Source organism: Gopherus flavomarginatus, chromosome 4 (genome assembly GCF_025201925.1).
Source record: "Gopherus flavomarginatus isolate rGopFla2 chromosome 4, rGopFla2.mat.asm, whole genome shotgun sequence".
Lineage (NCBI taxonomy): Eukaryota > Metazoa > Chordata > Testudines > Testudinidae > Gopherus > Gopherus flavomarginatus.
In genome coordinates, this window is record NC_066620.1 from 106,595,401 (window position 1) to 106,621,701 (window position 26,301).

At 43.1% G+C, this 26,301-nt stretch overlaps 1 protein-coding gene and 1 long non-coding RNA gene across 4 annotated transcripts in view; one reads left to right on the forward strand and one right to left on the reverse strand.

Moving 5' to 3' along the window:
* Positions 1-26,301, reverse strand: part of UTRN (utrophin) — a 565,218-nt gene that overhangs the window by 48,820 nt on the left and 490,097 nt on the right. For all 3 annotated transcript variants that reach the window (XM_050949465.1, XM_050949463.1, XM_050949464.1), the window contains one exon: positions 20,055-20,166. In XM_050949465.1, the coding sequence (XP_050805422.1) occupies positions 20,055-20,166 (112 nt within the window). The remainder of the gene's footprint in view (positions 1-20,054; positions 20,167-26,301) is intronic.
* LOC127049346 (uncharacterized) overlaps positions 22,615-26,301 on the forward strand; it is a 202,779-nt gene continuing 199,092 nt past the window's right edge. The window contains exon 1 of the long non-coding RNA XR_007773946.1: positions 22,615-22,671. This is a non-coding gene — a long non-coding RNA (uncharacterized LOC127049346). The remainder of the gene's footprint in view (positions 22,672-26,301) is intronic.

A 26,301-nucleotide genomic window follows, 5' to 3' on the forward strand; every position in this document is an offset into this window, starting at 1 on the left:
GTCAACTGTTTAAAATGGGCCATCTTGATTATCACTACAAAAATTTTTTTCTTCCTGCTGATAATTGCTCATCTTAATTAATTAGTGTCTTAGAATTGATGGCTACTTCTACCTTTTCATGTTGTGTGTGTGTGTGTGTGTGTGTGTGTGTGTGTGTGTGTGTGTGTGTGTGTGTGTGTGTGTGTGTGTGTGTATCTATATATATCTCCTTACTATATATTTCATTCTATGCATCGGAAGAAGTGGGCTGTAGCCCACGAAAGCTTGTGCTCAAATAAATTTGTTAGTCTCTAAGGTGCCACAAGTACTCCTGTTTCATATGATATGGTGCGGCTGAACTACAGAAAATTCTATTTTGGGAGCAGCTCAGCTACATAAAGTGTTGTTAAAGCTAGGTGGAAATCCACGGTGAAAGCAGAGCTATTAACATTTTTCAGAGTTGCAATTTTTTTTCCTCATTAACTACTATAACAACCTCAGATTTAATAAGCCAAGCCTTTCCTGCCTTTTATTTCCTATTGTGAAAATAGATCTCTCTCATCTCACATGTTTAAGTATTTAATGTAAATACACCTGAGTATTTCATTATATCTTTTTATGCAAACGAAACTGCCGTCACTAACTGTAAATGATTAAATGTATGTGATTACTGTCTGTTGGAAACAGTTTCTTAAATCTGGTTGAGAAGCGTTTGAAGAGCAGTGTGGAATACAATGAGCAACAAGGTAAAAAAGCTAGAATGGAATTCACAGGTCCTTTAAGCTCCAGAAGATATAACCAGGTGGGCTCCCAGGGAACAGCCTCACAAGATCAGTCCCAGAAAACATCTATTAGACTCTCAGATGATCAAAAAAATGAACATGCAGCCCAATGGGTTTGCCTACTTTCATGCAAAATAACCTGAACGGATCGAACTCTGACATAAGGCCAATAAACGAAACTTCTAACTCTTGCAAACTATAAAAACAAATGCCTTTTAATTTGCCAAAATGTTTCTCTGGGTTACAGTTTACGTGTTATGACAGCCTGACCTAACTGCTTAAAAGGACCAATTTGATTAAGAAAGGAAAAACAGAACACACTAAGTGCTGATATATTAATATTGAGGGAATATTTTATCTATCTTAAATGTGTATAAGTCAGAGTTTACAAGAATGAAAGGAGAAAGGAGTGCACTCCAACAAATCATCATGTAATTACAAGTCAAGTGCTAGTCATGGGTGCATAGCATGCAGCTGGTGTTGCAAGGTATTCTAGGGTTGCCAGCTTTCCATTTGCAGAAAACCGAACACTCTTGCCCTGCCCAGTGTTTTCCCCAGGCATTGACATGAGGGGTGGGGGGAAATCAGGGCCCGTGATGGGTGAGACCATGAGGGTGAAGGTGGGCTGAATGGCACCATAGTAAAAACTGAAAACTGTTTCATGACCATTTTATTAGATTTAACTCATGTTCTGAAATAATCACACAATCATCACACAAAATAACCCTAGACATCACTCTGAAGACTATAACATTGAAGCGATGGAAACAGCTACAAGATGGCTGAGAGCTCTTTCTGTTTACACTATCACCAAGTTCAGTCATCACTGGCATTTGTGGTCTGTTACCATCCAATTCTGAAGCCATTTTCAACCTCCGCCCCCTCCCCCCTCCTTTTTTTTTTAAGGCACAACTTTATGAAGTATACTCAGGTGACAGCAAAAGGCTTTCAGCTACAAGTTATTTACATTAAAGTAGTACCCAAGACTCCAAACACCTGACTGTGCTAAGCGTCGTACAGAGTAAAAGATTGTAATCAGAGACTGTATTGTAATGCATGTGCACATAAAACAAAGTTTTATATTAGTTAGGATGGCCTTATTATTACTCACAAATGGTGAAGCTGTTATTGAATTACGCCGGTAACCCTAAATAAGTGCTAGGAAAGCTTTTGCAACACACCACACCATCAATTATTCTCCAACAATTCATACAATCTACAGAAAATGTTTTAGAAATGTTTTAGTGAGTTTTAAATCACTCTGCCTGTAAAGTCAGGATGACTCTGTATGATGAGTCCAATTGTACTGTATAAAAGAAAATTCATAAGTACTAGAAAAGTTATCTAAAATAGATTTTACATATACATGGGTGTTGTAGTTTTAAGGTGAGACAACTCTGGATCTTAAATGGCTATAAGCTACCTTTCGGAAACCTGGGAAGCTCTCCAATCCAATGATACAAAATGTGTCAGCTTCTTGCCCTGAAAATTCATAATACCTTGGAGATTAAGACCCTGATTTAGCAAAGCACTTAAATATGTGCTTAACTTTAAGGATCTGTTTAAATCCATCCTTATCCAGCAAAACACTTTGGCACATGTTTAAATTAAGTAATTTTTTTCTGTTAGTGAGCAGTAAGATGGATTAGTAGGTAGAGTATAAATGATGCTTCCAAAGGTGCATCACAAATGAACTTATTGTATGGCTATCACTAACAAGTAAGTGGAGTTTGCATGCCACTGCAGAAGCACTGTGGAGATTCCTCTCCTGGAGATGATGGTTTTGGAATTCTAAGCTACAGGAATTCTTCGCCTGTCTCACAGTAAGAGTACAAACCCAAGAGTTCATTATATCTTGTACCTTTGGAAAAACAATATTTAAAAAAACAGATCACACAAAAATTGATCTTTCTGCAATTTCAAGAGTAATCATCTGATTTTAGAATTTAGCAAACTGGAGGGAAAATAGGTACTAGGCTGCCAAATGTCAGAACAACAATTATACAAGCAGTGCTAGAGACAGGAAGCAATATTCATTTTGATACAACTGTTTGGATTCAGACTATTCTGATCAGTTGTCCAATCTTCTAAGGGCATGGATTAATCTCTGAACTCTGCAGCAGAAAATAACCTTCTGCATTTGAAATAGGCAGATTCATCTTCTTTCAGCACACTTGTTATTCTCCTTCTTCTTCATAGAACAGGTAATTCAGATAAAAACAAAGTGATAAGTTTCAGAGTAGCAGCCGTGTTGGTCTGTATCCGCAAAAAGAACAAGAGTATTTATGGCACCTGAGGGTATGGCTACACTTGAAACTTCAAAGCGCTGCGGCAACACGGCAGAGTTTTGAAGTGTGAGTGTGGTCGTAGCGCCAGCGCTGGGAGAGAGCTGCGCTCCCAGTGCTGCGGCACTGATTACACTGAGGCTTTACAGTGCTGTATCTTGCAGCGCTCAGAGGGGTGTTTTTTCACACCCCTGAGTGTGAAAGTTGCAGCGCTGTAAAGCGCCAGTGTAGCCATGGCCTTAGAGGCTAACAAATTTATTTCAGCATGAGCTTAAGTGGGCTGCAGCCCACTTCTTCAGATGCATAGAATGGAACACGATAAGTGATAAGCTTGAAGGAGGTGAAGGCATCATAAAGTGGCAGTTCCCTGTGCCAATTTGTTGCTTACAAAATACTCAAACACGCTGCTTAAACGCTCAAGAAAGCAACTGCCTTCTCAAAGTGTCAGCAATAATTACGTTTTTGGGGTGTTGCCCTATAGCAGGGTTCTTAAGAGGCATAGTTGCAAGTAAGCTTTATTGTGTCTGAAGCATATTTTTCCCTGAGGTCAAACCATCGGTCGGACTAATAATTTCTGACATCTTGCCGATCATGTTATGAGTTTCTTCAGGGAAATACAATATTGGTCAGCTTCCTTCCAAGGTAAGGTGTCAAGAATAATTATAACAAAGGAGCAATCCTCAGGGAAATTTGCTTTTCAGATTTGAAACATTACCACAAGAAATTGTAGAAAGGAGACAACCCTTCATATTTCTTGCATCACTTCTGACAGCTCAGCTTACCATGAAGAAGATAACCAGCGATAGAAGCTGTAAATCATATATTGTAGAGAGAGTAATGAAAGAGTAAAGAAATTAGTTGTGTCCTAACAGGAGCAGGATGGCAGGAGGTACCATGAGCTGAAGGAAAGGACAAAAGGATCTCAATAATAACAAGAGACCCCAAGCATTATCCATTAATCAGCCTCAACAATAATGTCCATCTTGCTTTAGAGAGACACGGTGGGTGAGGTAATATCTTTTATTGCAGCAAAGAATCCTGTGGCACCTTATAGACTAACAGACGTTTTGGAGCATGAGCTTTCGTGGGTGAATACCCACTTCCTCAGATGCATGTAGTGGAAATTTCCAGGGGCAGGTATATATATGCTAGCAAGCAAGTTAGAGATAACGAGGTCAGTTCAATCATGGAGGATGAGGCCCTGTTCTAGCAATTGAGGTGTGAAAACCAAGAGAGGAGAAATTGGTTCTATAGTTGGCAAGCCATTCACAGTCTTTGTTCAATCCTGAGCTGATGGTGTCAAATTTGCAGATGAACTGAAGCTCAGCAGTTTCTCTTTGAAGTCTGGTCCTGAAGTTTTTTTGCTGCAGGATGGCCACCTTAAGGTCTGCTATAGTGTGGCCAGGGAGGTTGAAGTGCTCTCCTACAGGTTTTTGTATATTGCCATTCCTAATGTCTGATTTGTGTCCATTTATCCTTTTCCGTAGAGACTGTCCAGTTTGGCCGATGTACATAGCAGAGGGGCATTGCTGGCATATGATGGCGTATATTACATTGGTGGATGTGCAGGTGAATGAACTGGTGATGGTGTGGCTGATCTGGTTAGGTCCTGTGATGGTGTCACTGGTGTAGATATGTGGGCAGAGTTGGCATCGAGGTTTGTTGCATGGATTGGTTCCTGAGCTAGAGTTATTATGGTGCGGTGTGCAGTTACTGGTGAGAATATGTTTCAGGTTGGCAGGTTGTCTATGGGCGAGGACTGGCCTGCCACCCAAGGCCTGTGAAAGTGTGGGATCATTGTCCAGGATGGGTTGTAGATCCTTGATGATGCGTTGGAGGGGTTTTAGCTGGGGGCTGTATGTGATGGCCAGTGGAGTCCTGTTGGTTTCTTTCTTGGGTTTGTCTTGCAGTAGGAGGCTTCTGGGTACACATCTGGCCCTGTTGATCTGTTGCCTTATTTCTTCATGCGGGTATTGTAGTTTCGAGAATGCTTGGTGGAGATTTTGTAGGTGTTGGTCTCTGTCTGAGGGGTTAGAGCAGATGCGGTTGTACCTCAGTGCTTGGCTGTAGACAATGGATCGTGTGATGTGTCCGGGATGGAAGCTGGAGGCATGAAGGTAGGCATAGCGGTCGGAAGGTTTTCGATATAAGGTGGTGTTAATGTGACCATCACTTATTTGCACTGTGGTGTCTAGGAAGTGGACCTCCCATGTAGATTGGTCCAGGCTGAGGTTGATGGTGGGGTGGAAGCTGTTGAAATCGTGGTGGAATTTTTCCAGAGTCTCCTTCCCATGGGTCCAGATGATGAAGATGTCATCAATGTAGCGTAGGTAGAGAAGTGGCGTGACTGGACGAGAGCTGAGGAAGCGTTGTTCCAGGTCGGTGCCAGGCCAGTCCTCGCCCACAGACAACCTGCCAACCTGAAACATATTCTCACCAGTAACTGCACACCGCACCATAATAACTCTAGCTCAGGAACCAATCCATGCAACAAACCTCAATGCCACCATCCCCACCAAAATTACACAGGATGAATTTGCATACAAACTTTCACCTGACCTCATTTATATGCTGTACCTCTTTTCCCTATTTTTTTAAAATGTTTGGGCTTTTTAGACAGTAAGCTCTTTGGGGTGGGAGTGGAAACTGTCTTTCTACATGTTTGCATAGCATGTAGCACAACATGATCCTGATCCCAACTGGCACCATGCGGCATCAGTGTAAACACTGTGATAATTACTTCTAATGTGAATACCACAAATATTTGTTTCTGTCACATATCAAATTCCTTGTTTCACGCTAAAACTTTAAGATGCCAGGTAGGAATTTTTCACAGCCTGTATTTAGAGAACTGCATATACATAGCTAAGTGCACTATGTTTTTTCCCTTGCCTCCCTAATATATATTTGACTAGCACAGCAGGAAAGAATATCTTATTACATGGATCTTATTACATGGATCAAAATTACTATGGCACAATCTGTTCGTATCTTCGTCAGAATTCTGTGCCATCTGGTATGGCAAACAATGTGTTTTGTTCTTACATTTGAATTTTCCACATATTTCAAATATTAACAAATACAAAGGTTACCATGTTAGAAGCTGAAGAGGAGGAACTGGAGAACCTCTCCACTCCAGGTGTTGGTGCGCCCCTGCACCTTCGCTCGGAGATTTTGACAACAGTACTAGTAGCAGTCGTGCACATGCAGAGCCTGACCCATGTCCTGAGTGGGCTTTAATAGTAAGCGTGCGTGACCGGTCTCCTCATTATTTCTCTACAACAGAGGCTACCCCAACTTCGAAGAAGAGGGGAGGAGAATGGGTAGTGGAACACCTACAGGGATACTCATCTCGAAGAACATCAGTTACTTCACAGGTGAGTAACCACCTCTTCGAGAGAGACATGTCCCTGTGGGTGATCCACTCCAGGAGACTTAAAAGCAGTGTATCTCAAGGAGCTAGGGACTTTGGAGCTGGTAGCAATGTGGTAGATAATACAGCTCTGCCCAATCCTGTATCAGTGAGAGAGCCTTGAGTAAGAGCATAAGGCTTAACAAATGTGTGTTCGGAGGTCCAACTGGCCGCTTTACAGATGTCGGCCAGGGGAACTTGGCATAGAAAAGCCACAGAGGTAGCTACAGATCTAGTGGAGTGAGTCCTGATGCAGGCTGGAGGAATTGACTGCTTTAATTGATAGCATAGACGGATACAAGCAGAGATTCAGTTGGAAAGTCTCTGGGTGGAAACAGGCGTCTCCTTGAATCGTTCTGCAATATAGACAGAGTCTGGAAGAGGTTCTAAAGGGTCTGGTTCTATCCAAATAAAAGGACAAAGCCCTGCATACTGCCAATGTATGCATTGTGGATTCAAACGAGTTTGCACGTGCTTTAGGAAAGAAGGTTGGTAGGTGTACAGGGACTTTGGATCTAGTAGGAATGTGGTAGATAATACAGCTGGTTCATTGATGTGGAATGACGAATGTACCTTTGGAAGAAATTTGGGATGTAGTTGAAGAGTAAACTTGTCCTTAAAAAATATTGTGTAGGGTGGGTCCGCCATGAGAGCCGCTATTTCTCCTGCATGTCTGGCAGAGATGATTGCCACTAAGAATGCTGTTTTCATAGAGAGGTGTAAGAGGGAGCAAGTGGCTAGGGGCTCAAAAGGTCATTATGTTAAATAGGCTAATACTAAGTGAAGGTTTCATGGAGGAGTAGGAGTTTTAATGTCTGGGTATAAGGATTGGTATAACCTTTAAGAAAGTGCTTGGTGATTGGATGAGCAAAAACAGAAGCACCGTCGAGGATGTGAAAAGTTGTAATAGCAGCTAAGTGGACTTTGACGGAAATGAAAGAAAGGCTGGATTGCTTAAGGTCTACTAGGTAATCAAGTATGGCCAGAAAAGGTGTGGAAATGGGAAGAATTTGGTTGTTTGAGCACCAACGTGTGAATCGTTTCCACTTTTGGAGATATGTGGCGCAAGTAGATTGTGTTCTGCTATGTAAGAGTATTCTTTGAACCTGTTTAGAGCATGCTAGTTCTCTTTGTGAGAAACATGGAGGAACCAAACTTTGAGGTGAAGCATGGATAGATTGGGGTGAAGAAATCAGTCGTGTTGCTGCGATAGGAGATTCGGCGTGAGAAGCAACAAAATCGGTGGATGAATTGATATTCTGGTGAGGAATGGATACCATGGGTGTCTGGGCCACGATGGGACAATCAAAATTACTATGGCACAATCTGTTCGTATCTTCGTCAGAATTCTGTGGAAAACCGGTATCAGGGGGAAAGCATACATTAAGTGTTGAGCCCATTAGATTGGGAAAGCATCTCCTAGGGAATGTTTGCCCAACCCCACTCTGTAGCAAAATTCAGGACATTTCCTGTTCTTCGTAATTGTGAAGAGGTCCAGGGTGGGAGGAGGGATAGCTCAGTGGTTTGAGCATTGGACCACTAAACCTAAGGTTGAGAGTTCAATCCTTGAAGGTGGCTGTTTAGGGAACTGGGGTAAAAGTCTGTCTGGTCCTGCTTTGAGCAGGGGGTTGACAAGATGACCTCCTGAGGTCCCTTCCAACCCTACAATTCTATGATAAAATGTGGAATATGTTGTGTATGATCATGTCGTTTATCTCCCATTCGTGATCTCAGGGAAAATGTCTGCTTAGTTCATCCGAGGTGGGATTCAGGGCCCCGGGAAGATAGGCAGCTGATATCCGGATGTTGTTCACAACGCACCAATTCCAGAGCTTCATGGCTTCTGTGCAAAGCGAGTGAGATCGAGCCCCTCCCTGCCTGTTGCTATAGAACATGCATGCAATGTTGTCTGTCATTATCCGAACATGTTGGTTCCGAATGAATGGGAGGAAGTACGGCAGGTGTTGTGTATGGCTCGCAGTTGTAGGACGTTTATGTGTAGAGAGGCTTCGGTGGCAGACCATAGCCCCTGGGCTTTGTAGTCAGACATGTGTGCTCCCCATGCCGTGAGGGATGCATCGGAAGTCATTATGACTGATGGAGCATCCTGGAGAAAAGGGACTCCTGAGCAGAGATTGGAGGGAACTGTTCACCATCAGAGGGAGTCTGACTCTGAAGGGTATGGATAGAGGCTTGTTTAGAGCATATATGTTCTGTCTGTAAACCGTGGCCAACCAAGTTTGGAAGCACCTCATGTATAGGCATGCATTTTTGACCACGAAAGTACACAAGGCCATGTGGCCTAACAGTTGCAGGCAGTCTCATGCAGTGGCCTGGGGACTGTTGCAAAGTTTTGTAGCCAGAAGTTTTATGGTGTTGAAATGATCAAGCGAGAGAGATGCGATTCCTGTTTGAGAATTGAGGTGTGCTCCTATGAACTCCAGTAATTGGTTAGGAGACCAGGTGGATCTGGTTTTGTTTATTTGTAGGCCAACAGAAAGGAAGCAAGCGATGGTAAGCTGCGTGGATTAAAGAGCTTCATCAAGCGTTGAGGCTTTGAGGAGACAACGATCAAGGAAAGGAAATATTATAACCCCCCGTTTCCTGAGGTGGGCAGTGACCACCGCTAGGAGTTTGGAGAAAACTCAGGGGATGGTAGATACGCTGAAGGACAACACTTTGTTTGAAAAAAGTGTCAAACCAAGGGTAAAACGAAGAAAACTTCTCTGTGCTGGGTAAATAGTCACATGAAAATAGGAACCCTGTAGGTCGAGGGCTGAAAACCAATTGCCCTGCTCCAGTGCTGGGATTATGGTGGTGAGGGTAACCATTCTGAACTTTTGCTTTTTGATAAATTTGTTTAGCCACCTGAAGTTGACGATCAGTCACCATCCCTTGGTTTTCTTTTCTGTTAAAAAGTAATGGGAATAGAAACCTTTCACTCTGTGTTGTTCGGGCATGACTTCCACTGCTCCCAATTGAAGGAGACGATGCACTTCTTGGAGGAGTGGTTGCTCATGAGAGGGGTCCCTGACGAGGGACGTGGAGGGTGGGTGGGAGGGAGGCAGGGAGAGGAAAGGGATAGAAGAATAGCCAACTGTGACAACCTCTAAAGCCCTCTTGGTGGTAGTAATATTTCACCATTGATGGGAAAATGTGCATAGGCGGTGACCAAAAATAGGGGGAAGCAGTGTAAGCGCTGAAGTGGGAATATTGCAGGGGTCAGCAACCTTTCAGAAGTGGTGTGCCGAGTCTTCGTTTATTAACTCTAATTTAAGGTTTCACGTGCCAGTAATAGATTTTAACGTTTTTAGAAGGTCTCTTTCTATAAGTCTATAATATATAACTAAACTATTGTTGTATGTAAAATAAATAAGGTTTTTAAAACGTTTTAGAAGCTTCATTTAAAATTAAATTAAAACGCAGAGTCCCCCAGACCGGTGGCCAGGACCCGCGCACTGTGAGTGCCACTGAAAATCAGCTCGAGTGCCGTCTTCGGCACACGTGCCATAGGTTGCCTACCCTGGAATATTGGTTTTCTGTACCCTCAACCAAGGCTTCAAATTTGTTTATTGGTTGGAGGAGGTTGAGATGCTGCCAAGGAGTTGGAATGGCAGCATTGGTATCTGGGTCTCTAGCATTGCTGTTGCTGTTTCTTGTGAGATTTATGGAATTGCAGGGTGTATGTGGGGTAGTGTGGTCGCTGGTAAGGCTGGTATCTAAATTGTCGCCTTCTGGTCATAGGGGTTTGAATTCCCAGAGACCAGAGAGTTGCCCTGGAGTCTTTCATGGAGTAGAGTACGTCATTCGTAGTGGAGGCGAATAGTTTCTCACCGTCAAAGGGGAGATCCTCAATGGCACTCTGGACATCCTGGGGAAAGGAAGAGGATGACAGCCATGAACCTTGGTGCATCACAACTGCTGTGGCAGTGGACTGTGTCATAGTATTGGCTGCATCCAGGGCGGCTTCAAAAGCAGTGTGGGAGATGATTTGTCCCTCGGAAACTATGGCTGTAAATTGTTGTTTCTATTTTTCTGGAATGTGATCAATAAAGTCCATGAATTTATTGTAATTTTTGAGGTCATATTTTGCTAGAACGGCTGTATAATTAGCAATGCAAAATTGCAATGTGTAAGAAGCATATACCTTACATCTGAGCAGATCTAATCGCTTACTGTCCTTGTTGGAAGGAATGGAGTGGGGAAACTGGTGTTTGTTCTTTTGGTTGACTGCGTCTACTACCAGTGAGTTTGGCGCTGTGTGAGTGAAAAGGAATTCTGAGCCCTTGGAAGGAATAAAGTACTTCTGGTCCACTCATTTACAGGTAGGCAGGCTTGTAGCCGGAGTTTGACAGATGGCCTTGGCAGGTTCTAGAACGGCTGCGTTGCTAGGTAATGCAATTCTAGAAGAAGAGGAGGATTGCAGGATGTCAGTTAGCTCATGCTGCTGTTCAGGGACTCCCTTGAGGTTAATTCGTAGCTCACTGGCAACTCTTTTAAAGAGGTCTGAAATTTTGAGAAGTCGTTTGAAAACATCGGGGTAGGAGGAAGCACTGCTTCATCAGGCAGAACAACTGCTTGTACCGGGTTAGAGGCAGGCCATGATTACTCTTGCGGTTGTGACAGGGCTGCCTGGTGTTTGGAGCCAGTAGCAGGGTCGTCAGCTGGTGGTATCGAGCAGGTCTCACACCTGGCTGCAGTGGTATAATGTGGTGGTCCTGAGTATAAGGAGCCTAATATTGCCACTGTGGCAGGAAGGGCATGGGTGCCATCCAGGGGTTTATGCACCATGGGGCAGGACCCTCGGACGAGGTAGCTTTTCTATGACCTCTTGACTGGCGTTTGTATACGGGACATCTGCTAAGGTGAAAATTCTCCCTGCAGCCCCAGACTCCTCATTATTGGAGGAAAGCTGAGTGGACTTTGTCTGTGTTCGGAGAGAAGTAGGTGTTAAGTAAGGGTGACTGCAAGATAGGTGACACCAGCAGGTCCCTTGATTGTGTGAATTGAGGTACTGCAGTGCCTCTGTGTGGCGAGGGTGCATGAGAGGAATTTGTTGTGAAGGGGGTTCCTCTGCACCAGTGTCCTGAGCCTTCTGTCACTGCTGGCTAGCTGAAAGGCTGACAGTGCTGGGACAGTGAGAAGAGCCTGTGGGGGGTTAGACAGACTAGCATGCGTCGGCACAGCTTCCATTGCGGTGCTAAACAGTTCCGTGTGAGAGATAGGCAACTGAAAGCCTGAAGCCTCGGCACCGGAGGTTGGTGTGACCGCTACAAGTACTGCTGTAAAAACCTCCGAGTAAAGGCACAGGGACACACCAACACTTGGAGTGGAGCACCCATAGGGACATCTCTCGAAGACAACTGCAGAGCTCCTTGTCCTCATTACAGAGTAAGGTAAAAAAAAAATCTTTCCTTGAAAATAGGCACACTTAACATAAATTGGCTTATGTCAGACCTGGAACAAAGCACAGAGAAAACCAAGAACTGAGGTATGTGAAAATACGATAGACCAAAATGAGACGGTAACCAACCACAGATTTTAAAACAAGATTGTTTTTTAGAGCAAAAATTAGAAATTCAGGAGAAGAAAATGGATATCCGAAATGTTCCAATTTTAGGGATCCCTGATGAAGAGGAAGCAACTTTTCTTACATTATGTATTTGCAAATTAATCCTGCAACTGCTAAGACTTAATGTTATGGATGGCTACGGGAAGGCATCTTAAACCAGATCCTCCAGGGCACTAAGATGCTGATTTCAGGGCACTGATTTCAATGAAAGTTAGATGCCTAAAATACCTTTGAGGATCTGGATCCCTGTTTCTAGTACGGGTGACCGCAAATAAAACAATGCAATGTTAGGATGAGCTTGACTATACCAAGACTTATGATTAAACATCTGAGTATGACCAGCAAGAAGTAGAGCTGATGTCAACTGATCTAAGTACTGGTGTGACGGCTGTTACCTTGGCTGACATACTGAGCACAGAACAGGGGACTTCCAAGTTCCAGAGCTAAAAGCATGCAACAGCTTAAGATAATAAACCAAAACACTTTAGCTGGGGTTGTAACAGACTCAAGCCCTCAGAGGCCTAGGCACAGAGGGGGTACCTTGTAACACACACAGCAGCACTTAAAAGTATCAGGTCAGATCTTGGGAAATGGGACTTCTGACGTTTCATCAAATGTTTTACTGTGTTAGAAATTATATCACACCAAAGGAGGAACAATTACTTCCTTCAGTTCCTCTCAATTTTCAAATGACTCTTATAGGAAAATTCTGCCAATTTAAGCAAAAGTTGAAATTTTTCTAATTGCCATGGGGGCTGCAGAGAAAGCACTAAAATCAGTTGATGGTGCTTTCCCACATGATGGGCCCAGCGGCACTGTAAATTGCTTTTATATGGGAGGAGGAAGGAGTAAAAAGGTTTTGGCACAGATTATAGATAAATGTGAAAGATATGCTAATGCAAGGATGTTAATTATGAGCTGGGATATTTTACTCTTATGAAACTGACAAAGTTCAGACGAATTTGGGGACCATACAATTCCTTAGTGACTTCTATGTGAAACATAAAATGGCCATAGAGGCAGACTCCATTGCAGAAAGTTGATGTAGTGTTGACCCAAGCCACATCGATATATGAAAAACCAATCAAAGAGTTGAAATGTAGGCTCATATTTCAAGTGATTTGACAGAGAAAGAAAAGACTGAAACTAGATGTAAAAGAAAACAATGAACAATTAAAATAAAAATGGAAGCTTAACAGATGTTATTGATTAGATGAGGACATATAAACCAAGAAGTTGGCTGAATATGCCAAAATGCAACTTTCCCCCCCAAAACGATGTCATAGAGCTAAAGCCAAGAGCATCTACATGAATGGAGAACAGCACAGAAATATCACATTTCCTTCTGTAGGTTTTAGTGTCTGCAGCACAAACAGCTATATTTGCCAAAGTGAAGCAATTTGTTAACGTCAGAATTCCGGCCTGTAAATTGGATAGTACAGTATAATCCAACGTTATCACAAGGAAAATGTAAAAATGATAGTTAAGGAAAGGGTACTGAAATATAAAGTAAACCTTGTTTCATATCTGGGATATAAAATACCAGCAGAAGGACAAGTTGTTATTATAACTTGTTTAGAGGTTAGTAAACAGACCTCATTTGTTGAGCACTGGAAAGGAAACCCACCCCCCCATGGAATACCCTGGAGAATATTAATGGCAACAGTCACGGAATTAACAGATGCACGCATTCAACAGCAGAAAGGAAAGAAACAGGAAGTAAAATAAAGATTAAATAGTTTAAACATTTTAAAATATTTACATTTTAATATTGAATAAAAGTTGTTAAAATGCAGGGGTCATTGCTACAGTGCTGGCTTCAGTTTTTTGAGTTTAAATGTTGATTTTCTTTTAAAATGTTTTGAGGTTTTGTATCTAAAACATGCAGTTGTGCACACAAAATACATAATTGCACATGCAGTTTCTGCTGGTTTACTTTGAAGTTCTGTGCATAGTTACTTATTCTGTATATGCAACACGTTTTTCTGATATATAATTTTCAAAATATAGGTCTCAGCCAGCCAGTTAACTGCTAGGGAAGATGAGAGAGGAAAAATGAGAATGTAAAGAAAAAACTAAATTACAGAATATGGAAAAAACCAGAAGTGACTTAACAACAAAACTGTGATATAACATGAATATCAGCTTTCCTCAGAGTAGTTTCATTTATACAGCTGCAGTATCTGGCATGCTAATTTACCTGCCCAATCCTACCATTCAAGTTTACAAAATTAATGAACTGAAATGTAATGCAACTCATGGCTAGAACGGATTATAATGAACCACTAATGCTACTCAAGATCATTTGAATTCTGCTAATAGAGATGTGCAACATGCAAGAGAATTTTATACTAATAACCCCACCTACTGCAGTAATGGAAAACAACCAAATAATTTCTCTAATGCTCTCTCACTCTGAGGATTCTCCATAGGGTTCATGCACCACTATAAGAAATGAATGAAAGAAGGTCAGATTCAAACCTGAATTTTGTTCTGTATATTCAAGGTATAGATGTTTGAACAGTTGTACTTAAGATGCAAATCAAAACACTATATCCTTTATTTTTGGTTAGTTGAGAGTTCACACAGTTCACATATCATCAAAAAAAAGCAAACTTTAGAAAACAAAAACACCAAAAATGATACTGCCATCCTCATACCAGAAAATAAGAGGTTACTCACCTTCTGAAAAAACTGATTCTTTTAGATGTATTTTCCCCTATGAGTACTCCCCTTTGGGTGTACATATGCCTCTTGAGCACGACTGGAAACTTTCCATTAGCCGTGTCCATTTGGCCCACACATGCGCCCTATAACTCTTCATGCTGGACACCGAAATTATATAGGGATGCATAGGCAAACTGCTCTCAGTTCCTTCTACACCTGAACATCCCATAGAGAATTGTCGAAAGCACAGGGGAAGGAGGACGGGTAATGGAGTACCCATCCAGGCACACATCTAAAAAACTGCAGTTACTGCATGAGATGAGTAACCTCTTCTTTTCTGAGTAGTGTCCCTATGGATGCTCCACTTCAGGTGGCTTCCGAGCAGTACACATGGGAGGAGGGAGATTCGTAGTTGAGTCTAGAACTGAAGATAGGTGCTTGGTACTGCAATACTATCAGAACTGGAAGCATGGGTCAATGCACAATGTTTAGAAAATGCATGTATTGATATCCATATAGCAGCCCTACGTGTCTCAGACACTGCCATGTTCTTCAGTAATGCTGCAAATATTACTTGTGAACAAGTACAATGTGCTATTGCCCTTTGGGTGGATGAACACTGGCTGCATAACAAGTGGCAATACACCCAGATATCCAACTCAACAAGCTTGAGCAGAGATTGTGACCCCTTTGAAGCTATCTGCGAAGGAAATAAAAAGTTTAGGTGAACTTTCAAAATTGTTTTGTTCTATCTAAGTACAAAGCAAATGCCCTTCTAACATCAAAGATATGAAAACAGGTCTCCTGAAGACAGTTATGTGGTTTTGGAAAAAACACTGGTAGATGAATAGATTGGTTAAGAGGAAACTCTGATAGTCCCTTAGGTAAGAATTTAGGGTGCAGGCGTAAAGAGAGTTTGCTGTTGTAGAACAGTGTAAAGGAGATGGGATCTGCCATCAAGGCTCCAAACTCTCCGACCCAGAGGTGGCACCAGCACACCAAGCACGTGCTTGGGGCGGCAAGCCACGGGGGCGCGCTCTGCCAGTTGCCGCGAGGGTGGCTGGCAGGCTGCCTTCGGCGGCATGCCTGCGGAAGGTCCGGTGATCCCGCGGCTTTGGCGGACCTCCCGCAGGAGTGCCACCGAATCCGCGGGACCAGGGACCTCCCGCAGGCAAGCCACCGAAGGCAGCCTGCCTGCCGTGTTTCAGGCGGCAAAATACCTAGAGCCACCCCTGCCCCCGACCCTACAGGCTGATGTGATGGCTACTAAAAAGACCATCTTAATAGATAAACGGAGCAGAGAGCAGGTTGCCATTGATTCAAATGGAAATCTCATTAGGTATTTTAATAGCAGATTGGGGTCTCTACTCTAGGGGAAGAGAGTCCCCAAGCACTTAATAAACCAAGATGACATCGGGTGGGCAATATGGAGAACCTTTACTAGGGAATGAAAGGCTGATATTGTGGCCAAATGGACCTTAATTGAACAGACAACCTTATTTCTTTAGATCCAACAGGTAATCCAGGATGACAGAGTGGCAGACACCACCAATAGAAGAATCTTTTCATTTCTGCAGGAAAATAATACGGGTTGACTCGTTTCCATTGTTCAGACCAGCAGGATCCTAATCCTGTGAACCATGGAGGAACCATAACCTAAGGTGGAGAACCTTTAAGTGAGGGGAAGCACATGACCCACATCCTGGGAGAGGAGATAAGGAATGGTCAGAAGCTTGAACATCAGTTGAATGCATACATGAAGCAGGTAAGGGTACCTAGCACGTACCAAGGGTAGCAGCCAGATTGCCACCATAAGGATAATTTTGGCCTTGTCCTGTCCGAATTTGTTTATCACTCTTAGCATTAGTGGTGTTGGGGGAAACGTACAAAACAGACCCTTCTTCCAAGGCAGGCGTCTCCCAAAGAGTGGTATCCCAGACCTCTTGAGAAGAACAGAGGGCACTTCTTGTTCCTGGAGGTGGTGAAGAGATCCACTTCTGGAAGTATCCCTCTCTGAAATATACTGTGGAGAATTTGAGAGTCTAGCTTCCATTTATAGTCCTGCTGAGAATATTGGCTGTGGTGTTCCGACTACCTGAAATTTGGATCTGATGAGCTAACGCACTAGCTCCATAGTTTCGTGGCTTGTTGATAGAGAACATGCAGGATATATTGTCTGTCATGACCCAGACTTATTTCACTGGTCTACAATTTTTGAGAAGTCGTCTGCTTCAGAGATAAAATGTGATATTTATTATGTATTTTGATGTGCTGAATTCAAATATGACAATTAAAACAACTGATTGGCTACTGTTTCTAAGATATTTAAGTTTTTACATTTTATGTCTATGTATATTGTGTAGATGATAGAGTTTTAATCATAAATTGTAAACCTAGGTCTTTTCATGTGTTTATGGTTGCTTTACATGATCATATTTCACCTGTCCTGTTTATGTAACACTTTAAAAATCAGCAAAAGGGTTATATCAATAAAATTGATTATGAAACAAAAGGCAAAAAACTATTATGTACATAGTTTAGTCCTATTCAGTGTCTACTCGGCGCTTCTTGGCTTGTCTCTTGTATTCATTAAATGGAGCATCTCTTGTCACTGTCCAGCAATAGTCTGCAAGCATTGATGGGCTCCATTTGCCCTGATAGCCTGCCAGGAGATTCCACTGCTGTAGTCTGGAGCCCAACAGCTCTGCCTTACTCTTGGGTAGTTCCAAATCCCTGACAAGGTCATTCAGTTCACCATGTGTTTTGAGGTGTGGTTCAGAGGAGGAGGATGGGAGAAAATGTGGGTCCTGTGACATTGATGGTTCAGGACCAGAAGTTTCATCCTCTTCCTCGTCTGACTCAAGTGAGAATGATTCTGGTGCATCAGTCCTTCTCCGTGGGGTACTGGGCGTATAAGCTGATGGAATGTTTGGATAACGCACAGTCCACTTTTTCTTCTTTGACACACCTTTCCCAACTGGAGGCACCATTGAGAAGTAACAAGTGCTAGTATGATCTGTTGGCTCTCTCCAAATCATTGGCACTGCAAAAGGCATAGATTTCCTTTTGCTGTTCAACCACTGGCGAAGATCTGTTGCGCAAGTGTTGCAGCATATGTGTGGGGCCCACCTCTTGTCCTGATCTCCAATTTTGCAGCCAAAATAAAGGTGAGAGGCTTTCTTAACCATAGTAGTTAGACTGCGCTTTTGTGATGCAAAAGTCACTTCACCACAAACATAGCAGACGTTATCTGCACTGTTCACACAAGTAGGAGGCATCTCTGCTCACTTTGGCTAAACAGAAATGTGTCCCTTTGCAAAATCAAACACTGACAAATAAGAGAGCATGACACTGTATGATTTCTAGAGCTGATATAGGGCAATTTGTTCAGCAGAGTGATGTAACTTTCGTTATGATTGCATCATCCATGACTTCTAGGAATAACATGATGCAATTCATATCATGTATGACGCAATACCAGCTTCAGATTGCATCATTCATTGTTTTGCCTAAAAAGCACGTACTGTCCAAACCCAGTCATAGATTTATTCATAGATCCAGTCAAAGATGTATTTTAGTCATTTCTGGTTTAAATTGAGATCCCTTCCCTTTATAACTCACTTATCCTCCGCCATTCCCAAGTCAAGGGTCGTATATACTGACCCAATGGCATATCTTGAAAACTAGAGCCAATCAACAATTTTAAGCATCATTTTCATTCTCAGTGACCCAGAATTAGTGAAGTTGGACTACTTTTATTTCAGAAGCATTTTGGCTGTAGAGCAGTGTTTCCACTGATGAGAGGTAGGAAATGAAAGCAGATGTTCCTGACTTCCCTGAGTTCTAACAGATTGATGTGGAAACTGTTTTCCTGAGGTATCCATCTGTCCTGAGTCATGAGGTCAGTGAGGTGAGCTCCTCAGCCCAACAGTGATGTGTTTGTTGTCATAGTTACTCATGGAGCAGAGTGACAGAGAGAAATGCCTTCACAGACACTGAGTTCATCTTTCCACCAGTCTGGGGTGCTCCTCACTCGGAAAGGAACTGTCATAGGCCTGTCCATGGAGCCTCTGTCTGTAGAACAGGTTGTTCTAAGCCAACCCAGGAAACAGCAGTTGAAGGTGTATATACCTTGCCCCCACCAGGGATTGTAAAGTAGCCTTAGAGTCCTTTAGTGCATACAAGGACCCATCAGTGGTCTCCAAGAAAAGCTTATGACCACTGAAGGGGGGGTTCCTCAACAGTGTTCTAGTCTTCTTTCAAAAACCTTGAGAGCTGGAGTAATGACACCTTGCACGTAACTACGGCGGTGGAGATGGACTTGGCAGCAGCATCCAAGGATGCTTGAAGAGTGGCTCTGGCCAATAACTGGCCCTCTGAAATGATGGACTGGATAACCCTAAACAAACTATTGTAGAAACTGTAAACAAAATAGCTAACGCATGCTCAAGTTGAACATGTTAAGGCTCTGTCTCATGCCAAGGTGGTTGAGAAGGGCAGTTCACCTGTGAATCACTATATAGCCTCGGCATTCAGCACAAAGGCACAAAGCACATGTATGGGCTGAACAAACACTGCTAACAAAATCTCTGATCAAGGGCTCAAGAGGCACATGCACACCTGAAGTGGAGCACCTATAGGGACACTATGCGAAGAACTACCAGTTACTTTAGTTAAGTTTCACAGAAAAAACCTCTTAGAAACAGTCTTAATTGAGAATACCATGACTACTTACATCAGCAAGAAGATGCACAGTTGTGGAAATTAATGGTTGTTAGCTACTGCAAGAGGACTTTTCACATTGCTTTTTGAGGTACCCCTATAAAAAATAAGCTATTTTGTTTTCATCTCAGCAATGATCTAATTAAAAAATCCAAATAAATATTATGAATTCAGGGGAACGGCTGGCATATTTCCAGACCAGATTTTGATAAAGTAGGCCAACTACTGAGCCTGGACAAATTTATCATGTACTTTGAAAAATACTGACGTTTTTATGTGCACACAAACGCTTATAATGCAGTAGTAGCACAGTGTATCAATCTAATCTAACATCTCTTCCATGCAAATTCTGTATGTATATTTTAGGTTTCTTCAATACAGTACATTTGTTTTACAAAAGAAAAATCTATCTATATTAGAGCTATATATTGCCGCCCCCTATCTGAGCGCCTTCCATGTAAAATCAATATCAAGACAAAGTCCCTAGTGGATTTCATGGAGAAATGCAGCAACACAAACCATGGTAGAGTCCATACCAAAAAGAGGCAGCCTATTTAGGTGTTAAAGACTGTGAAAGAAAAACTAGACTAATGCAAAAATAATCTACTGGAAACAGTTAGTAAATCAGCACTCACAGGTATACAATACTCCACCATTGGGTAATTTAATTTATGGCCCTTAGCTGTACGGCCAGAAAAGAAACAGCTCTGGCAGACATCATAGTTGAAATGTTTCAGGCTCCGGTACCTGTGGAGATATTAAGCAGAGTGATTAAGTCATTTACCTGAGCTTCCTAAATTTAAGTTCTATTGTTTGCTTGCTATTAAATCTCACAAGGTAAATTAGCTTACTTTCTCTCTCTCGAGTTCTTAAAGTGGAGAGGAAGTTCCTCTTTGAAATGGTGACAGCTCATTTGACTCGGATGCTCTGCAGCAACAGCAATGCACGGGGGACACTTGAGTTTGTGAAGCTAAGCTTAGAAACAACAGTGTTTGTCTTTATATATTAAATTGTGGGAGCATGGCTCATCTGCCTGATGTGGTTAAGGCACATCAGTTTCATAGCCAACAGCAGACCAAGGAGTGATGCTGCAAGCATCACATCCAACTGCCTTTGATTGCCCTAACCTGATAGATCAGGTACCCGTTATGCAGCTGGATGAACTGGAGGTGGTCTTTCTGTGTGAGATCAAGCAAGGCTTGAATCCACGATCTTCAGGACTGCAGTCAAGTGCCTACCACTGAACCACTGCATCTCTATAATAGTGCCTGCAGGATGTAGCCCCGTGTCTGTGTATCTATGACACTTCGGAACAGAAAACCGTGCAGAACATGAATTCATATGCAGGGAGTAGGGGTTGGCTCGGGAGGCATAATGTGAAAAAGCGGAGTTTATAATTCTACCATTTAAATCCACTTTTAAAACTCTATATTTATTTTAGTAACAACACATTTTTACAAAAATATGCCCCAGCAATGCTCCTGTAAACATCCACAATTTACCACCTTCCTTTGCATAGTAGAGATCTTCACCTATGTAGCAGCATAGCATAGAAACAATAGTTAGTAGAGACAGAAGAACATAGCTGATGTGTAAACTGTACCACTCTATAATACAGGAAGACACTTCTGACCCACAATTTCTCCCCCACTGTCTACTTGCTTAGGGGGATCATATTTGCTATTGATCTATACTAAAAGCAAATTGCAATGCCCCGCTCCATCTGATACCAAGCCAGCTGCACTGCCCAGCAAATGTGGTGGTGAAACTAAAGGTGAACAGCATGCACTCACTCCTGCATACCTAGACCTAAGATCCAGGTAGCCCACATAGGAGTGTAAGGGTTTTTTTTTACTCTTATACCTCTGTGCAGGTGTGCTGTCTGGCTCAGATCTAGCCCCAGTTAGAGAAACCAAATAAAAACAACCCCCCTAAAATATGTTGCATGTTTCTAAACTGCACTTGCACATATGATCTGGTATGTCTTGATTTCAGCTATCAGAACCCAGCAGGGGCTGCTTATGAGTGAGCCAATTCAGGCGTGCTTTGTGTGGCTTTGGTATAAAGAAGCCAAGATGTTTTGTTGGAGGGATTTATCATTGTTTTCTTTTGCACTTCTATCTCAATTCTCGGAAGACATCCAGCCCCACAATTTGCCAGAAGTTAAGCCTGTAGCAGTAAAGGTTGCCTGATCTTTTGGCCCAGGTTCCAAGAAATTAAAGGGAGCAGTGAAGCTGGAATCTGCGCTGTTATGATTATAGGGTAGTGACTTCCAGTAGCTAAGCAGATTTAAATAAAAATGTCAAGTTACTGTGTACCAACACGAGAGAAAAACAGAATTATCCCCAAGCAACTTTATGCAGTAGAAACTAGAATGACTGACAGTGTGCAGTGACACCTGGGTGCTGATGCTGATCAATGATAAAAAGGTGTTATAAACAAGCTGCCTTGAGTGGCTTCTGCAATAGCTCAGAGACCTAGATGGAATGGAGAATGAAAGTTTCTAGTTTAAAAAAAATAGCTTAGCTAACTTTTCCCCGCAATTTATTTATTTATTAGAGTTTTATGAGTTTATGGTGGGGTTGCTTGTGGGGCAGGGCTCAATAGCACTAGGGCTCACCTTCTGGTTTACACCTTGTGTTCCTGAAAGCTCATGCTTCAGGGCTTTAGCCAAAACCTACATGGGTCAGGACGGGATTCTCCCCTTGTATCTCATGTATTCTGGTGGGGAAAGGTTTTGCTCTCCTTGGCCAGGGCTCTGAGGAGGCACGGAGCATCCTCTCTCTCAGATGCTTCGCTAGCTGTTTCTTGCTCACATGCTCAAGGTCTTTCTGATCACCATGTGAGAGTTTGGGAAGGAATTTTCCCCCAGGTCAGATTGGCAGGGACCTTGGGAATTTTTTTTGTTTTTTGCCTTCTTCTGCAGTGTGAGTGTGCAGGTCACTTGCCAAGATTATCTGGGTGCACTGCACTTAATCATTCCCCTGCCATTGCAAGCACTCAGGCATTGGGGCACCTCAGTCCCTCCTATTCTCTTCCAGTGGCACATTACAGCCTAGTCTCCTTTGGTCTGTAATACTTACATCTAATTTCAGTTGCTAGGTTTAGTGTGCAAGTGGTGTTAGTGGCCTGTGACATACAGGAGTCAGACTAGGTGATCTAGTGGTTCCTTCTGGCCTTAAACTCTATGGGCTTGTCTACATCACAAAGTTGCAGCGCTGGTGAGGGGGTTACAGCGCTGCAATTTAGGAGGTGTACACATCTGCAGGGCATCACCAGCGCTGCAACTCCCTGTTTGCAGCGCTGGCCGTACTCCCGTTTTGTCTCGGGTGTAGAGGATCCAGCACTGGTGATCCAGCGCTGGTAATCAAGTGTAGACACTTACCAGCGCTTTTCTTGACCTCCGTGGAATAAGCAGGTATCCCAGCATACCTGAGGAAGCCTCTAGTAATCAAGCAGGTCTCCTTGCCCGGTTTGCTCTCGCGTTCCCAGAACCCCCGAGCAAGCAGGTCTCCTTCCCTGCGGTTTGCAGGGGGGTTCGTTCGGGGAACGCGAGAGCAAACCGCGGCGAAGCTGGTCTCCTTCCCCGGTTTGCTCTCGCGTTCCCCGAACCCCCGTGCAAGCAGGTCTCCTTCCCTGCGGTTTGCAGGGGGGTTCGGGGAACGCGAGAGCAAACCGCGGCGAAGCTGGTCTCCTTCCCCGGTTTGCTCTCGTGTTCCCCGAACCCCCCTTGAAGCCGCCAAACAGCGCTGCAGTGTGGCCACATCGAACACCACTTGCAGCGCTGGTTGCTGTAAGTGTGGCCACTCTGCAGCGCTGGCCCTATACAGCTGTACTAATACAGCTGTAACAACCAGCGCTGCAAAATTGTAGATGTAGACATACCCTATGACTCTGACTCTGCTCCCATGCGTTTGTCCAGGTCTTTGGGGTGGGGAGGGAGGGGCTCTTGCCCCTCTAAGGGAATCTGAGCTACCTCCCTCATATAAGGTGTGATATGGGGCCTTGCTTTGCACTGCTGGGGGTGTCTGGAACATCTAACACAATGACTGCCCCTAGAATGTATGCAAATAATGCCCACTGGCTACCACCAGATTCCGGTGAACAGAGGGAAGGCAATGTAGGCAACTTTTGCTTTTTTATTATTAGCGTTAGAATGGACTCCTATGGGGAGTGTGAAGGGGTTGTAAAAGAAGGTGAATGGCTCGTACATTTCAGCAACTGTCAAGTCGGCAGAACAAAGGTATGTGCGGTAATGGGGCATGCTGCTGAAAAGGGGTGAGTGGCATTTCCTGGTTTTCAGACATTTGGATTTTGCTCAACTCAGTGTTCACCAAGTGACCTTAACGCTGCATTAATGTAGTTTTTTAGCCTTTGCACAGTATATACCTTTGTTACAACTAACAGCTCAGACAGACTAAAAGGCACTTGTCCTCAGCAAGACCAATGAACTTCAAAAAATTCATTTAGGGTTAATAGGCCAAACCAGGGATTTTTTCAGAAAGTCAACAATAGGGAATTTTAAAAGAACACCTCCTTATGCACCCTGGCTACAAAATTTAAAAGCCTCTATTCTGATCTTTTCCAGACTTCTGAGGGGAAAAAATTAAGGTAAGCTGGGAGGAGATGTGATGTGAAATTTATGAGGAATTGGTTTCCATTTTGGAAAAGTTGTGGGGTAGTGCTGAAAACTGGGCTCCTAAAGGGAATTTCAAACTTCAACTATTGAGCCACTACCTCATTTCAATCATTTTGATCTCAGAGAGTATAAGTATACTCACAGTATATATATATCTATAGTATAGTATAGTCATAGTATAACTTTTCCTAAAGCTGGACAGTTCTAAAACATGTCAGATAGATTTAAATCTGCAACTGAGTGATTGCTTTAGTCACCTTAGAGATTTTAATCCTGCTAGTTTGGGCAATGTTAAATGGAGAGAAAATCTAGGTGTTTTTTTTGTGATGCATAAGAATGTGTGTGTATAATTTACAGATTTACTTTTAAGGTACACTGATGCAGCTGTTTATATGATTTATGCAGGGCCCCACATAAAATATGGCCACTTAGATCACTCTTTGCCATGATGCTATATAAACCTCCGGCTGTGCTGCATAAATTGCATAAAAATAGCTATTTTCCTACCATCTTCCTGCTCTCAGCTTGTCTGTCTGTCTTTTCCATCTCTGTTTTGTTTCTGTGTTTTTCCCATAGAGCGAGTTGAGTAAGATTCCTGCATTTGGGCCCTTTATTGTTGCCCTTAAAAGGATAGAGGGAGGGGCAAAAAGAGGAGATTCTTTATAGTTCAAATGAGCACAAGAATCACCTGTCCCACCAGACCCACTCTCGGAATGGGCTGAATTGTCTGAAGGGGACATGAGGGAGAGTTCTAAGAGGCAGAACCTGCCTTCTGTAGCTCTCAAATGTCACAGGTTACCTTCATGAGCACAGCAAGGTGAAGAGGAAGTGATAAGAAAAACCTAAACGTTGCTCTGTTCTAGTATGCTTTTATATGGGATCAGCATATATGTATTCATTCATTAGCTGTAACAGAGGTTTCAAGTGTGGTCACCTGCCTAGCCAGATCATATTATTTTTGGGACTAAGTTGGAGAATGTTCACTGTCTTTCTTTTAAAATTTCCCAGGCTTTTTTTGGACAGATGTGGGAAGAGAGACCCAAGTTAGATTGTGTTTAGTGCTTTTGGGGAGAGATTGCTATGATGAGTCTTCTGTACAATGTATTAATGCTAGAGCCAAAACAAAGAGAGATTGCAGCTTTAGGGTTTTTTAATATTGGCTAGTGTCCATTACTCTGGCATGATTTGCTGGAGAGCATAATGTCAGACTCAGTGTAAAGTATAAACATGGGAAAAATATATATATATATTTTCCTGCTGCTCAGTTCTATTTCTGATGTCTACAGAGCACATAAGCTTATTTATACTTCATTCAGTGCCTATTTGCCTCCACTGATGCAAAGACACCTCTGTGATAGCATTTCTGGTACACCGGTCAATCACAGAGTGCTTTAGAGTCTATCAGCACCATTTGCAGGTGGTAGAAAAATAAACTAGCTCTGGGGACACAGCAATGAAATCCAGATTCTGAGCAGCCTGAGGAGAGAGCAAGAGGAACTCAATAGTCAGAAGGGAGGGGAGTGGCAAAACAAAGAAGGGCACGTAAATTGGCGGGAAGATATGATCTGTTATATTAAGAAAAACCCATAACTAGGGCCCTACCAAATTCATGGTTCATTATGGTAAATTTCATGGCCATAGGATTTGAAATTTGATAAATTTCATGTTTTCAGATGTTTAAATATGAAATGTCACGGTCTTGTAACCGTGGGGGTCCCAATCCAAAAGGAGATGAGAGGAAGGGGTGTCATAAACCTCTTGTAGGGAGGTCATGAGATTGCCATCCTCACTTCTGTGCTACCTTCAGAGCTGGACAGAGTGGGGATGAGGGATGCAGAGCTATCGGTAGCCAGGAGAGATACCCAAGAGCAGCCCTGCAGGCAAAGAGCAAGTCCTGTCCTGCCCCAGCCCTGTCCAGACTAGCACCTAGGAGCCCCTTTCCTGGGGCACTCCCAGCAGCACAGGGAAGATCGGATCCAGCTCCACACACTTCATCCATCTGCAGGAAACTCTGGGGCTGCTGCCCAGTCCCAGAGTGTACTACAGCAGGTGGAGGCACCCGGAGGTAGGTCTAGTCTCCCCTACCCTCCTGAGCAGCTGTGCAGGAGGATATCCCTTTCCAGCCCAGCTGGAGCTAGGAGCCCCCTTTGCTGGGGTGCTCCTAGGAACAAGGAGACATCGGATTTCATGGGGAAGGGTTTATTTCACAGTCCTTTCACGGCCATGAAATTGGTAGGGCTCTG